The following is a 16855-nucleotide window of genomic DNA, read 5'->3' as shown; positions in this document are numbered from 1 at the left end:
TCCACAGCAAGGCTCATTGTCTAAAATTGACCATATCTTACACAACAAAGGAAGTCCTAATAAATACAAAATAACAGATAATACTCTGCATTCTCTCAGATCACAATGGAATGACATTAGAAATCAATGATAAAGTAAAATATCTAACAAATTGAGACTAAATAATACACTATTGATTGATGAATGGACAGTTGAAGAAATCAAGGGTGAAATACAAAAAACTTCTTAGAGGTAAATGGGAACACTTATACAACATATCAAAATCTCTAACACTACACCTCAAAGCCCCAAAAAAGAGCAAATCAACACCCAAAGCAGTAAAGACAGGAAATAAATAAAATCAGAGCTGAAACCAATGAAATTCAAACAAAAGAAACAAGTGAAATAAATGACAAGACAAAAAGATGTTCTTTGAGAAATAAAATAGATAAACCTCTGCCCATGCTAATGAAGGGAAAATGAGAAAAAAGTCAGATTACTAAAACACATGATGAAGAAGGAAATATCACTGCCACAGTCCCAGGTGCCTCTCATGGTGTTCCAGTGACAAGTCTGCAGTGTCTTGTAAGCTCATGGTCCTGGTTTCCTGGATGAGGTTCTGATGTGCCCAGGAGTCCATGTGTATCTGATTTAATTTAGTGAATGCACGCGGAGTATTTTTTTACTAACCTGATTCACTTATGTATCCATTTGTGCCTTATGCTGCTGCTGCACAGCTGGGTCATTGCCTTCTTTCTTATTTCTTTGTGTGTGGTTCTGGGGATTGAACCTCGTAGCATGGCATGTTTCCACTGAGCTACCTGTCAGAGTTTTATTTTCTATGTTGAGACAGGAACTCACTAAGTTGCCTAGGCTGGCCTGAAACCAGTGATCCTCCTGCCTCAGCTTCCTGTGAGGCTAGGATTACAGACATGCACCATTGTGCCCAGTTGGGTTAATTCTTTCCAGTAAGTTCTGTATGCCCAGCATCTGGTGGTTATCCACTTGGTCTGTCAAGGCATGAGTCATTTTGCCTCATCACTTGCACTCAGAAGTGTGTAGCCCATGGAAATCTGCTGCTTTATAAAAGAGGGTAGCTCAGGTCTGTGCAGTGCTCTTTTGCATAGTGTGGAATGGCTTGGAGCCAGCACAGCCTGCTCTCCACAAACCTCCTAACTTCTCTGCACCTCAGAGTGGGTGTAAGCAACTGAGTGGTCACCTGGCTCTACAGAGTGGTAAGAAAGTGGTCCATGGTCCCACTCAGCAAGGGAAATAGAAGTCACTAAAGTTGGGTGGCACAGGAGACTTCTATGAATGGATAAGGAACTCCACCTGAACCCAGCACTATTCATCTACATGCCTGAACTCCTGGGCTAGGAGGGGTCCACAATGAGTGGGAGGGGCCTGAACATTCAACTTAAGTTCAGCTTTTTTGTTCTCCATTCTCCTCCTCAATTCATTGGTTGGGAGTTTTCTGTTTGAACTTGACCTCTAGAAGCCTCAGGGCAAACGTGGCCCCATTTTCATGGTAATAACTGTTTATCACATCATGATTTTCCCCAACTTTGTGTGCTCCTTATGTTATTTTTCCTTTCTCTTGCATTTTCACTTATTGATCTGCTATTATTACAGCATTCACGACAGTGTGCATGCACCTGTGGACATGTGTCAAGCGTATTGGAGTCAGCATGCCACACTGCCTGGCCTCGGAACTAAGTCTGTGCAGCTTTTTCAAGTGGTGCTATCTGTAGCCCCCAGGGACCCCCGGGCTGTGAGTCTGGGTGAGCCCACATGTTTAGGGACTTTACAAAAGGGCAGTAGCCCCTGGATCTCAAGAAGACCCACCTGTGGATGGCCTCACCTGGGCTAATGTGGGAAGGACACTTTCCGGAGCTCCCACCCAAAAGCCAGGTCTGTAGAAGTCTGTGGCTCCTGTGGCTCTGAGAGTGCTCCTCCAAAGAGTCCTCCCAATGAAGGTTCATGTGGAAATGCAGAAGCCAGAGTTTGGTTACTGTCTCAAGCACAGTCAATAGCCTTCCCTTAGTTATAGGCTTACTTTCTGCAGTTCAGTTACTTGCAGCCCAAAAAAATGCTAAATGGGATACTCTAGAAATACATAATTCCTAAGTTTTAAATAAATTTTATTACAGAAAATTATATAGTCATTTTAATTTTCATAATTGTTGATCTCTGTGTCTACTTTATAAATTAAACTGTACTATAGATGTGTATGTCTAGGAGAATGCGTAGTAAATACATAAAATATATATAATGAGTCAGGTACTTTTCAGGTTTCAGGGGATCTTGGGACAGATGACAGAGAACAAATGTAATTAGTTGGTCTATGGTAAATAGAAAATATGCATTTCCTGTGCAGCTTTTTCTTAGGTCTGCTAAGAATGTGAAAGCAGCACTGCCTTCAACCCTCAGCAGGGATTGCGTGAGGGGATGTCACACTGGTGCTGGGAGCAGAGGAGCACTGGCTGATGCAGGCTCACATTTCCTGCATTTCTGCCTCCAGACATCTCACGGCCCACCACTTCCCTCCCCAACACACCACCACGTGAAGAGCTTCTAAAACACACTCAGCACTTTGAATGCTGTGCCTTCCATGCCACTCACCCACACTAACCCTCCAGTTTGCTCTGTGGCAGTTCTCTCTTTATTCTTACTCAGCTTGACTGTGTGTGCCAGGTGTGTCCACATAGCTACATCATGAATGCTACCTCAATTCTGGGCACACTTCCACAATTTCAGGAATGAACTTTTAGGAAACAAAGTTCTTTATTAAAGAAATAACTTACAGATGAAGAGAACTCTGTTCATTGTATGCACAGGTTTGTATCCTGTAACAGTCTTCTTTTGTTTTAAATGTAACTCTGCAAAACTATTAATGTCCCAAAGAGCATTATGAAGCCATTTTTGTTCCATATCCTGTGCAAATACAACCCACCACAGAGATATAAAACTTTTATAAAGAAAACATTTCAGTTAAGAATGGTATACATTTATATACATGCATATACATGTATATAAATACATAATTTTAAATTAGTTAAAAATGACACCCTTAGTGAAAACTAAAGTCAAACTAACCTTAAAACTACGGCAATCTGAGTATGTCAGGATTATACCTCCCAATGCAATATTTAAAATACATTTAACTTTCCAATACTTTTTATGCAGTATGCCAATAGTGAGAAAATGAAGACTTAAATATACAATTCAACATATAAAAATTTCAGGAAAAACAGAAGGTTCTATTGTATAGATGTCCAGTCAATTGTTTCCTGAAGCTGACTTTGACACACAGAACTGGACAGAGAGGAAGATGCACAATGCCACGCCTTCTCCTCTTCATGTCACTTGGGCATCAAGACCCAAAGCTCCCTTGCTCTCTTATGAAGACCATAAGCCATGTTCACAAGCTCCATGACGTGGCCTCTGCACAGCAGGTCATTTGGAGTTTTGTTCCAGCACCAAGTACTCTGTCTCTGACACTCTGGTGGTGTTGGTGAGCTGGGTGAGGCCCGTTTGGGCAGAATACTGGAAGGTGAAGGCCTTCATCAGCTTGTACCTGTACTTGTGGTTGATGAAGCTGTAGAGCACAGTATTGATGCAGCAGTGCACCAGGGACAGGCACTGTGTGACATGTAGTGCTGTGAAGAGCGTGTTCTCCAGCTGGCAGGTGAAGGGGAGGTAGTGCAGGATGGAGAAGATGTCCAGCAGCACTGCCACGTGGTAGGGGAGCCAGCACACAAGGAAGACCACCACATAGGAAAAGATGATCTTCCGGATACTCTGATTCTCCTGATCACCAGAGGCTGAGATGGCCCTGGAGAGCAGGAAGTAGAAGACAGTGATGATGGAGAAGGGGACAATGAAGCCCAAGACAACAGAGACAAGCTCCATGCCAATCAGCCACTCCTTGATGCTGTGCTCAGGGTAGAATGACCAGCAGTAGGTCTCATTGTTGGAAGCAGACACCACAGTCTTCAGGTAGTAGGTGCTGGGCAGAGACATGCACAAGGCCAGCAGCCACACCAGAACGCACACGATGTGGCGCACCATCTTCTTCCTGTGGCTGGAGGTGCTGGTGAAGTAGGTGATGGAGAGGTAGCAGTCCATGCTCATGCATGTGAGGAAGAAGGTGCTGCCAAAGAGGTTGACAGAGAAGACGAGGTGCGTGACCCTGCAGGTAAGCTCGCCCATGTGCCACTGGTTGTCCTGCACCAGGCTGACCACCCAGACGGGGATGGTGATGACCACCCACAGGTCCGTGATGGCAAGGTTCAAGATGTAGCAGTGGGTGTCATAGCCTGTGGTCTTGGCCTGGATGTTCACCCAGACCACCACAGGGTTGGCAATCATGCCAATCATGAAGATGAAAATGTAAATGAAGGAAAGTGTGTAGAGCAGGATGCTTTTGTGGGGCATGGTGGGGCACTGCACTGTGTCGATCAGGATGCAGTAGCTGCTGTTGCATGGCCAGCTGATGTCAGAGAAGTTTCCTGGCTCTGTGTAGTCAAAGAGATGCAAATCCATAGTAGGGGGAGTGAGAAGGACCTACAGCAACCCTGAGAGATGGGAGAGAGAAATCACTCATCAGGGAACCTCGACTTCCAGTCAAAACACTTTTCTGGGGTCCTAATAAGGCCCAGCAGTTTTGCCCAAATTCTGAGGTGTCTCACAAAGAAAGGAGAAAAGAAATCAATCACACGAGAACTGTGTCACATAAACAAACAGCCAGAGTCTCGTTGACACAGTGTCCAAAGACAGACACAATGTTGGTTTTCTATCTGTCATTGGCTGTCTTCTCCAGACACCATCAGCCTGGCTGTGCCCAGAGTGTGAAATCAACATGGTACAGGGCCAAAGAAACATCAGGCTGCTGAGCCTGGCCACAGCAGTGCTGGAGGCCTGCTCCTTCTCAACAGGGAATCGTGATTCCCCCAAGAATGGCAGGTTGGTCTACCCCTGGAATGCTGAATTATAAGCATGCTACTTCAGTGTCTGGATGAGAGTATTTAAAATCCTCAACACAATTTGCATTTAAAACATGACTTAGCACTTATAACCTTTCTGGAAACCTCATGTGCAAACCTAGATCATTAGCAACTTCACTTAACCCATGAGGCCACTTGGAGCTTGGCCAGCATGTGTTCGATGCCCCATAGCCCAAATGCACTCCAAAACCACAGGCTGGGGGCTGGCTGTGCCATATCAGCTTGGGGCAACCAACCAGCTGCCTCAGGCCCTGGCCTTTGCATAGTTTTCCATTTCTTTCTTTATTCAACTGCTTCAGGAACAATGTGTGCCTAGACCCAAAGCACAGAGGTCACTGCCTACTGCCTTTCTGGAGGGATGATGGTCTGCCAGCTTCTACCTGCTAACCCTACCTTAGGCCAGCAAGCTCCATGGTCAGCTCCTCACAGCCAGCAAGCTCCAGGTCAGCTTCTCATAGCCAGTAAGGGTTCGGCCAAAGGTAGCCTCGCTTCTAGAGTGACTTTCCTCAGATTCTGTGAGAGCTGTCAGGAGCTGTCCTCGAGTGTCCTTGTGTACCTTGACAGCCCTAAAGTCCTTCCAGGATGTGGTACCCCCTCAAACCTCACTGCATGCTGTGGGGAGTGATAGACAGGGACACCAGTCTTGACTTGTCCCATCTATGTAGGTGGCAGTTCTGTCACTTGCCACAGGTGGTGACTAGCCAAGATTTAGGCTACCATGGGTTACTCAAAGTGACTCCATGTTACACATAGCAACTTCTGCAGGATCCAGGACAAGATTCAGTGTGTGCCAGGTGGCCTTGCCAACTGTTTCAGAAACCAAAGCAGGAACATTCCAAGGTTGGAATTATGGCTCCTCCACCCAATAGTGTCCAACATAAGATGTATTGGTTATCCTGACTGTGTCTGCTGCTCTAGGACCGCTTCACCCACCTCAGCATTACCATAGGGACAAAGGGCCTATCCCTAAATATGTAGGGGGATACATATTACTCAATGACCTGTCACCTGCAACTGTCCAGGAGAAGCAATCAGCTTCTCCTCTTTAGCAGAAATGCAAAACCTCATCTTGGCTCTTCTCCACTTGGGAAACTGGCTTTTACTGTTGCGAGGGCCCAGGAGCCCACAGAGGACATGCAGCTGAATCAGGCCCTCCTTAGGAAAGCATGGAACAGAGTCCCTAACTATGGAGGACCTCTGCTGCCTACCTCCACAGCCTCAAAACTTAATAGGTGGCCCACTCCTGAATCCCAACCAGGGAGATTATGGGAGGCCTGGCAGCTCCCTCTGTGGGAGGTAGGGGATGGAGGTGGTTGTAGGATCCCCTCCTGGTGGTCCAACCCAGGCTCCATGTGCAGATAGAAGGCCTGAGCATCCCAGGGTAGTATACCCTCTGCTCTGCAACCGCGTCACTGGCCCAGCAGCCAGGAAGTCCCCACAGCCCAATGAACCCCAGTGTTTGGAAGCTGACATTCAGGCACAGGAGGCCACTCACAGGGGGCAACACGGAATCAGGACAAACAAACCCTCATCAGCAGATGTCCTGTCCTAAGACAGCTTCAAGGATTCCAAAACAATATCTGCCTAACAAGGCTGTGGAGGGTGATGCCAGAAGATGGGCTCCTGGCCTCCCAGACTGGCCTCGGTTTATCCAGCCAGCCCCAAGCTGCCTTGAAGATACTCCTGCCACCTCCCCTAGGACACAAAGTGTCTGCACAGACCCTCACCCTGCACCTGTGAACCCAGATGGATGCTGCCCCTGCTCTTTCACAGGGCTCCAGTACAGAGGCCCCTGGCAGCAGCCCTGCTTCTTCCTTCCCATTTCCTTAAAATGAAACACATTTGCAGTTTGACTTAGTTTAAGGCACTATTTCTCCCCCAAATCTCATCTGCTCTCATAGTCACTGGAAGTAGAGGAGCCCCACAGGCATGGAAACCCAAGAATGCTGTTGGAGGTGGCTGTGGCATTTCTCTGCCCTACTGGCACAGCCTGGGTACTTGGCAGGGACAGCATTAAATCCTAGAGCCCAAAGAAACGAAGGACCCTGAGCCTTCGATAGCCTGCACTAGGATTTTAACCCATGTGCCACTCTCTCACACCTGGGATGCTTTTCTGGACTGCCCTACCTTTCCCTCCAGGGCATGCACACTGTGGCCCTGGTGCAGTCCAATGAGAATGGTCCCAGACAAGGGTAAGAGCACAGAATAAGAGAAATCTCCACCTGGGGCTGAGCAGTGTCCTGCTAGGCCCCTCCAGTCTCCCCCAAATCAATTCTGACACATCCCTTGCACCCGGCAGCGGCCAACCTCCAGTATCCTCCAGGCCAGAGTGGACTTGGACAATTGGAAGACTCAGGGACTCTGATCCAGCCCTGTTGCTTCTGCCTCTGCCCTCTGGGTCTGGAGTCTCACAGTATTTCTGGGACAGGTGTGCCACCCTGCAGTCACACCCTTTTCTCCCCTCAGGGGTTGGGAGTGGCACCACCATGGGAGGTGTGGAGCAGAGACATAGCTGTTACTACCCAAGGTTGAAGCAAGCAATGTGTGAGTATGTGTGTGCACAGGGAGAGAGAGAGTGGAGGAGAGAGCACGAGAGAGAGCAAGCACACATGCTATGTATGTCCTCATCAAATCTGAATGTAAAAGACTCTTATTTAATTTTTTTAAAGAGAGAGAGAGAAAGAGAAAGAGAAATTTTTAATATTTATCTTTTAGTTTTTGGTGTACACAACATCTTTGATTTATTTGTATGTGGTGCTGAGGATCGAACCCAGTGCCCCGTGCATGCCAGGCCAGCGTGCTACCGCTTGAGCCACATCCCCAGCCCTAAAAGACTCTTTATTCATGCTATATTGTAGCCGAAACCCCAGAATGTCAAAAATATTATTACAGAGGAAAAATGGGGAATTAAAAATTTATTTGATTAGCTTTTCTATTCCTTTACCTTCACCCCTCTCCTAGTTCTGAAGTGACTCTTTAGAATCTATGTTTTTTTTTTTTCCCCCGAGATGGTTAGGCAGGAAGAGTTTCCTCTTTTTTTATTTTATTTTATTTATTTTTTATTTTTTTATTGGTTGTTCAAAACATGACATAGCTCTTGACATATCATATTTCATACTTTAGATTCAAGTGGGTTATGAACTCCCATTTTTACCCCGTATACACATTGCAGAATCACATCGGTTACACATCCACATTTATACATAATGCCATATTAGTAACTGTTGTATTCTGCTACCTTTCCTATCCTCTACTATCCCCCCTCCCCTCCCCTCCCATCTTCTCTCTCTACCCCATCTGCTGTAATTTAATTCTCTCCCTTGTTTTTTTTTCCCTTTCCCCTCACAACCTCTTACATGTAATTTTGTATAACAATGAGGGTCTCCTTCCATTTCCATGCAATTTCCCTTTTCTCTCCTTTTCCCTCCCACCTCATGTCTCTGTTCAATGTTAATCTTTTCCTCCTGCTCTTCCTCCCTGCTCTGTTCTTAGTTGCTCTCATTTTATCAAAGAAGACATTTGGCATTAATCAGATTTTCTGAGAAAATCACCTTAAAAGGAGGAAAGATTTGTTTCAGCTTGGTTTCAGCCCATGGTGGCTTGGATCTGTTGTTTGGGGCTTGTGGCAAGACAGAATATCATGGCAAAGAGAATGTAGTAGAACAAAACTGCTCACTTCATGGCTTTCAGGAAAGAGAGAGAAAGGGAAGGGTTGGAGTTGGGTCCAAGTATAACCTTCAAGGGCACAAACCCAATGACTTCACTTCCTTCAACTAGGCCCTACCTACTACAGGGTCCACCTCCTGGAAGTAGTGCCATCAGCTGGGACCAAGCCTTCAGTATATGACACCTTTTAAGGACAATGGAGATCAAACCATAATAAAATCCTGTAAGGATTACAGCCTAAAAATCATTTGAAAACTCAATTCCACAATATTTTTATAGCATCCTACAATATGTTCATATTCTGCTTTAAATTATTATAGAGCAAGAAGGGGCTGGGCATATAGCTCTGTAATAGAGTACTTGCCTAGCATGCTCAAGGTCCTGGGTTCCATCCCTAGTGCTACAAAAAGAAACAAGGAAAGGTCAGTGCTTCATGAAGTAGTTGTCTAAAAATTAATGATCCTAATACTACCCAATGAAGTAAAGAGAACAAGAGTCTTTCATGTGGAAACCCTTCAAATGCTTGAAGTCAACTATGTTATCTCATTTCAGCCTTCTTGAAGTTGATATTTTAACTCATTCAAAAATCATTTTGGGACACCTACCATACACACTATGTAATATTAGTGTCTGATCTGATTTTTATAATGCAATCCTGGCAGGATTTATAATCACTGTAATATCTGTTTTGAAAAAAAAATGGATGGTTTCCTTCTTTTTAAATACTCTTTAAAAACTTAAAAATTACTGGAATTATCTGTTTCTTAAATACTTGTTAGGTTTCTTCATGAAACTATTTTTTTAAAATGCTATTAGACATTTTTCTACTCTTATTTTATGGAAAGTTGTACATTTAGATTATACACACATACTCACACATCATATAAGTCATAGAACCAACTGTATTCATGAAGAGGGTTCAGTCATAATCCTGCTAGTTTGTCTTTAATTTTCCTCTTCTGGCAATACCAGGAATCTCCTAATGGCCAAAAAGTTATGTTAATTCTTTGTGCATAATTCTCAGTACCTTCCAGTTTCATCTTTTAACACTGCCTATCTTAATCTCTGTACTGCAACAATCAACTGCCTATAATTCCTGTCACTCTTTGTCTCGTTTTATGCTTTTGTGCCTTTTATTCACATTGTTTTATTTGCCAGAATTGCCTTGTATCTATATATCATCACATTGTGCTATGTTGTCCTTTTTCAATATTAGGAGCATCTTTTCCAGAACACCTTATTTGATTTGGATTAGTTATCCCTCCTCTTCTCTTAGAATAATAATTTATAGCAAGTGACTTCTAATGCAGGGTCCTCAAAATCATGCCTTCCTGCTGACAAAAAAAAAATCATTCTCTCCAATTTCCTACTATCATGAAAGCTACAAACTGTTTTGGTTGATTTGAACTTTTATCCCTTTCAGTGCCTAGGGGACTGGATGAGGTATTCCTCATGTCTAGCACATTGTATTATTTATTTTCTTGGTTTTTGTTTCTTTGAACCACATCCCCATTTATTTTATGTTAGACTGGGTTACACTAAGTTGCTGGGGTTGGCCTTGAACTTGTCTCAGTCTCCAGAGAGTCTGGGATTGCAGGCATTCAGTACTTCACCCACTTTTTTATTATTTATTTGACGCTGAAACTTGGTTACCAAATCTGGCTAAGTTAAGGGGTAACCTTGATAAATTTTCCCTTCTTCATGCTCATTCAGAGGCATTGAATGTCACCTATTCCCAGGGAACAGAATCCCATCTTCCTCATGCTTCCCAAGTTGTTGCCTGTCCCCTAGCATGATGGAATGTCATATAACTAGTTACTTCATTTTGATTATTTTTATCATGTTTATCTTCATCACCAAAAATATATAAGCCACCAGTGTTTTCTATATGAACACAGCAGCAGTAGATCTATTTTATTAATATATTAGAACAGAATGGCAACCTTCCTTGCTGCAAACATAGCTGACAATCTATCACAACCATCTGCATGCCTCTATTTGAATTCATGGCATAGATCACAAAATAGGAACTCGTAAGGAAAATATTTTTCAGTTTGAGATTTCCGTGGATAAGAGCTTCACCGAGCATCCTTACATACCACACCGATGGCCAAGTTCTGATTCATCCTGCACAGCCTGGCTTCAAATGAACCATAAATATCTGCGTGTACTTACACACGAGATTAATCGGCGTCCACATTGTATGCCAGTGATATTATGCAACATCCAACAATAACAATCCACATAGGAATTCCAACATTCTATTCAAGCAAAATATTTGGCATTAAATTTAGAGCACTTTTACAGTTTCTAGATAACGATATGGCTCATATGTGTTTTACTCTGAGAATATAACATCCATGGCTTACAGTTTTCATTTCTCTTCACCTTTAATAGAAGAGTTTATCAATTTCACATTGAAAAGCAGTACGTTTTATTTATTTTGTGAAATTCTCCATACTTACCAAAGTGCTGCTTTGACAATTTCCAAAAGCCTACAGTGGTTTGGGACAAAGTCAGTGACCCAGAAATTCATGCTCATAAAGTTCAAGATGCCAGTTCTCTGCCCACAAGCGTGAGCTCAGAGTCCGCCCAGGCTGCACCCATCCTAGGCCACCTGGTGGGGACCCTGGTCTGTGCACACCTAAGCCCACCAAGGAGGCACTCCAGGCCTGCGCCCACCCGGCCCCCACAGTACCTGTGTCCATGCCCATGCCCATTCCCACATACTTTGCCTTGGAACAGGTACAGCTGGAACACCAGGAGCAGGGGTCCTGGGTGCCCACGTGGGCAGGGACCCAGCAGCTGCCCCTTGGTGGGAAAGATCTCAGCCAGGCAGTCACGCGGGTTGAGGTTCAGCGGCCTGGGCCTCAGAAAAGGCCTAGAGAAGTCGGGGAAAATGCCTAGCTCAGCCCATGCCACCTGCACTGGTAGCCGCTCTCACCCTAGGCTGAAAAGAAAGATCCTGCTCACAAGCCTGCCTTCAGGTGAAGCCTCCTCGCCCGCCTGAGGAGGATTAGCAGAGAGAAGCGGCTTAGCGCTGGACCCGCCCCCTCGTGCAAGGCTATTTTCAAACTCACCAGGCCCGCCCGCCTGCAATTTCGTGGTCTCCAGCGCTGGCTGCGACCCCTGTGGACCTGCGACGGATACTGCAGCCCGCTTGGTCTGGGTACTCGCTCTGTGGATAGGCTCCAGCGTGTTGAATCCCTGGTACAAAAACAAAACAAAACAAAAGGCTACCATGTGAAAGAGATAGCAGATGAGTCCCCCTTGTGATTTACTGTTACATTATAATTTTTTATTTTGTGATATGGCCTCACTATGCTGTTCACGTTGACTCTGAACCTAGCTCAGCCTTCTCAGTCACTGGGATTACAGATGTACGGCACCACGAAAAGGATGTAGGTTCAGTTCAGGATATGTTGGTTAATGTTAGACTCTGTAAAGTCAATTATGTGTGCTAAATATTTGAGAGTGACCACTCCAAGAACAGAAATATTTGCATACATTTAAACTTAGCCAAATGGCATTCCATTGTGTAGAATCTCAGGAATGAGAATATGCACTAGAATATACAAAACATGGAAGAGAAGGAGCAGCTCCAATGTCGGATAAGCTCTGAAACAGAGAAAGAAAAATGGGCTGAAAGAACATCAGGCTGTGGGAAAAACTATAGTTGTTTAAATGTTCATAATTGTTTAACTTGGTGTCATGTCATGCATGCCTACATGTATGAAATATCTGGTGCTTAGAAGTTTTTAAAAATAATTAATTTGAATAGTTTAAAATGTATGTGGTTATCAGAATGTGAACAAAGGATCCACAACCCAAGAAAGGACTAAAATTTACTAGGACAATTCCTGCAGCACTGACCCACAGGAAGCCTGGGGATTAAGGGCAAGGAGGACCTCATTTTGCCTGGGGTGGTAAGGACAGAGAATATACCCTGGAGGAATATGACCTGCACCAAGACTGGAAGATGTTTGATAGAAGTGCTCACCCTGTGCCTGGAGACAGGCAGTGACCTGCACATGCATTCTCTCTCTTATTTTCCCAGCAGTCCTTTGACATAGTCACTGTCACTCCTATCTCACAAGCAAGAACACTAAAGCTGTGAGAAAATGAGTGTTATAAGTCCCACAGCACCCAACAAACAATAACAGGCACAGATCTTATGTAGGAGTCTCAGAGAACACTACTTTCACAAACAGTAACCTGCAGGTGATGTGCAGAAATGAAACAGGAGAGCCACAGGCAGAGTTGTCACACACAAAGCCCTGTGCAAGCCTTATTGCTGAGTATTTCTGCAAGGAAAGGAAGGAGATACACTTCAAAATCAAGAGTAGCACAGAGGTTGCTGGACACCAGACCAAAAAGGGTGGATGTCTTTACTTTTTTCAAAGGCAATACTTGTTTTATATCACGTAAAGCTTAGAGGTAAGACTGGCAGAATTATAGGAAATATATGTAAATAAACTTGTCCTGATTAAAATTTCAACAGAAGAAACCTAGACTACTGACATAGCATTAAATGAGGTCCGTTATGGACTGTTTTACTTAACTATATAGCCCTCATAGCAATTAAACAAGTTAGTCTCAAAGTTCCTAGTTTGTTGTTCTCAAGTGATAATCCAACCAGGTGACAATTTTTTTAAAATATGAAGAGATGTGATATAAAGTATGCAATAAAAATGAGAAGAATCAGTATGAACAAGAGAATGTACTGCATTAAAAGACAGCTTTTCCAGGTGAGCATTAGCACATTTTTCACTTCATGGCAACATGTCTATTGCAATTAAGTTCTGCTGAGAAGAATCACAGATACATAACACATCCGAGGTTTGCAACAGGATCTCTGAACAGACAAATGTCACATATTACTCAATATTAGAATTTTCAATTAGCAAAACATATGAATTGTAAATGGGAAGAAAAGTCAAAGGATAAGTCCAGGCTCCAAATTTTATTACTAATTCAATTAAAAGTATTATGAGAAGTAAAGCATTTTAAGAAAGTTTCCAATTCCTTATAATTAAACTTAAACTGATTGCTTTTCACTCCAAAGGTAAATAAATTTCATCTTCTAAGACTAAAAAGTGATTTTGACTGCCTTCTAGGCCTCACACTCCTTGACCTCCATGCAGTACTTAACAGTGTGAACCAACATTTTGTTTTTGCAGTACTGGGGATTTAATTCAGGATTTTGCACATGCGAGGTAGGCACTTTATCACTCACACACATAACTAGACACAACAGATACTTTTAAAATCTCCTTTTTCCCTAAATTCAGAAATGACATAATTATTTATCTTGCCTTCTAGTTCAGACTTTATTTTGCCCTGTACTGATGCTGTACCTCTTCCTCTGTATCCTAAATGTTAAACCTCATTCTTATCTTCTGTAAAGATTCACTCTTATACTGATTGTCATTTGAAAGTCCTCCTTACATGTTTGGAAAGGGCATTGTCAATTTAATACTCAAAACACCCCTCTGCATGTCAGGTGTTTTGCCCTGTGTCTCCCCTCTCTAGTAGACAGTCTTCCCTCTATAGGACACATCCTCTGCTGAAGAGATTATTTTCACAAAGGGAGATTTTTTTCCACATTGAAACAATGGGGCCAGCAACGGATCAGACAAGTCTTTCAAAAGGGTCTGAGTAACATCACCTTAAAAGTAAGATAAAAATATAGATGAAAAACTCTTCAAACATTTATGTACTTACTCCAAAACCAAAAACTACTAGTCCAAGGCTAGGCACAGTGGCACACACCTGTAATTCCAGTAGCCTAGGAAGCTGAGTCAGGCAGATTGCAAGCTCAAAACGAGCCTCAGCAACTTAGTGAGACCCTGTCTCTGAAAAAAAAATGTAAAAAGGGCTGGTGAGGTGGTTCAGTGTATAATCAACTCTGGGTTCAATCCCTAGCACCAAAAAAAACAGTCACAAAAGCATTTCCCTAGGTCAGATGCAGATCTAGATAATGTAATGATAACTTTAGTTGTGGAGTATTGCATTTGAGTTATGGTAGGTTGAATCAGACCCAAGGTTAAATATGGGAATACTGGTGAATCCATTTGTTTAGTAATGATAGCGCCAAAGAACTGATGAAATTACAAGGTAGAAAAAAGGTCACAGGTGGAACCTGGAGAACATCTACACATATGTGGCAGAAAAGAAAAGGAAAAATCAAACTTGGCTAGATAATGTCATCTTACACATTAATTCGCTCGAAAAGCTCAGCTCTAACTGGTTGAGCATGCAATGTCCTGAAGTCTCTAAGAAAGACAATCTGTGGTATGAAGGAGTTTATTTATGTTTAACACTAGTCAGAAGCTTCCAAGTACGACAACAAAGATTTAGAAAAATGCTATAAGACATTAGAGGTTATTCTAGCTGGATGAAATAGTGAAAACTTGTGAAGGAGAAAACATCTTCTTGATCCTTCAAAGGGAGAAAAGTTGTAAACAAAGGAAAGATGATAACAGAATAAGAGTAAACAATAACCAGTAACAGTGTGATGGGGTTTTTAAATTATTTAAGCCAATCCTTGCAACTATACTCATTTAAAAAAAAAGGAAGGAAAGGGATAATTTAGAAGGCCATGTGCAGGTGTGCAGACCAGCAAGTGGTTGTGGAAGGCAGGAAGGCACTCTTCCTTAACCAGCTGCGGACCTCTTTTCCCTTATGTGAAAATCTAAACACATTGACTACTCACATAAATGTTAAGATTTTCAATTGAAGATAAAAGATCATTTGGAATGGGCACATACCTCTTGTATTTAGAGTTTCCCATTATGGAATTTAATTGTTAAATACAGTGTTAAACACTGTAAAATATTCAATTGCCAGTTATCAGGGACAGTAAATGTTCTGGGTGAGCATGAAGTCTGCACTCTATAGCAATTCTTACAAGAAGAATAAAGGTAAATTGTATTGGAAGTGGTAAAAGAAAAACCAAGGATAAATGATTTTGTCTCAGGGATTTCATATTGAAAAGACTGCAGACCTTTGCTGCAACAATTGTACTTCCAGAAAGGTGGACAAAAATGAAACTATCCCTATGTACAACTGTTCAAAGACAAGTGGAACAGCACAATACTGTGAACAACTTATCACTCAGGGATATCCACAGAATGAGGCACTGCAGAAAGGGCAAGAGAACTCTACCTGCTAATGCCTGGGGACCAGAATCTCATGCAATTAAAGCTCACCATGTGGGCCCTCCCTGCTCCGCAGAGTATCTGAGCCTGCACCCACCATAGGCCACCCCGGCAGCACCTGGACCTGCGACCACCCTAGGCCAGGCCAGCAGAACTCCAACCTGTGCCCACCGTAGGCCACCCAGGCAGCACCCTGACCAGTGCCCACCCTAGCCCACCCTGGCAGCACCCCTTCTGTGCCCATCCAAGCACAATGAGGAGGCGCCCCATGCCTGTTCCCAGCTGAGATCGCCCTATCTGGGCCCAGAGCAGGCCCGCACCCCCCCAGCGGTGCCATCTCCAAGGCCACCTACCTTGCCCTGGAAGAGGTGGTGCTGGAGTGCCAGCCTTGCCCAACATCTGCAGCCACCAACGAGGGTCTTGGCTGCCACACAGGGCCCCATGGGTCGGCACCAGGGTCGCAGCCAGCCCACCAGCTCAGGGGTCGCCACTCTGCCACTGACCACGGAGAGAAGAGCTCATCCCTAGTGGTCCTTTCATCCTGTCCACTGCATGTGAACATGATCCTTGCCGCCAATCCTGTGGAACATGCCAGCCACATGGCTGCCCAAGCACAGTTTCTTCACCCTAAGCAATGCTTTTTTGTTTACCTGTCAGGCCACAAGCTGCTCAGTCCTCAACCATTTGCAGGAATGTCACGGGAGGCATCTAAGTGGAAACACCACAGGTCTTAGGCAGATGTCCCTGTCCCACCTGGCTAGGAGCATAGCAGCACAGTTCCCATGCCCCATCACATGTGAGGAAATGATTGCCTGCCCACAGCCACAGTGACCCAGCAAGTTTCAGGCCACGCAAAGTTGTTCCTGGTGCTTTCTACTCTCTGTAGTTCAGGTGTATGTAGTATGCCAACCTAGGATAGCCAAGGACAGGTGGGAAGCCTCAATCTGGGTGACCTCTCTGCAGCCCTGTTTGTACTTTTTTCTCCCTTGACAGTCATCCTGAATCCTGCCACCATGGTGATTGTTGTTTGCATTTACTTCCTGG

At 43.9% G+C, this 16855-nt stretch overlaps 1 protein-coding gene across 1 annotated transcript; it reads right to left on the bottom strand.

Annotated features, from left to right (window-relative positions):
- Window positions 1-3340: 3340 nt before the first annotated feature.
- LOC124100988 (atypical chemokine receptor 3-like) lies at window positions 3341-4524 on the bottom strand. Its single transcript, XM_046456653.2, has one exon. The coding sequence runs from the start codon at window positions 4522-4524 to the stop codon at window positions 3436-3438; it is 1089 nt and encodes a 362-aa protein (XP_046312609.1). The 3' UTR covers window positions 3341-3435.
- Between the last annotated feature and the right edge of the window lie 12331 nt (window positions 4525-16855).

This window comes from Marmota monax, unplaced genomic scaffold, assembly GCF_021218885.2.
Source record: "Marmota monax isolate L192 unplaced genomic scaffold, Marmota_monax_Labrador192_F-V1.1 WCK01_AAM20220418_F8-fsc00807, whole genome shotgun sequence".
NCBI classification, from domain to species: Eukaryota; Metazoa; Chordata; class Mammalia; order Rodentia; family Sciuridae; genus Marmota; species Marmota monax.
This window is presented reverse-complemented; position numbering and strand designations above follow the sequence as displayed.

Coding starts and splice junctions, on each gene's coding strand:
- LOC124100988 (XM_046456653.2), bottom strand. CDS start 4,524: ATGGATTTGCATCTCTTTGACTACACAGAGCCAGGAAACTTCTCTGAC.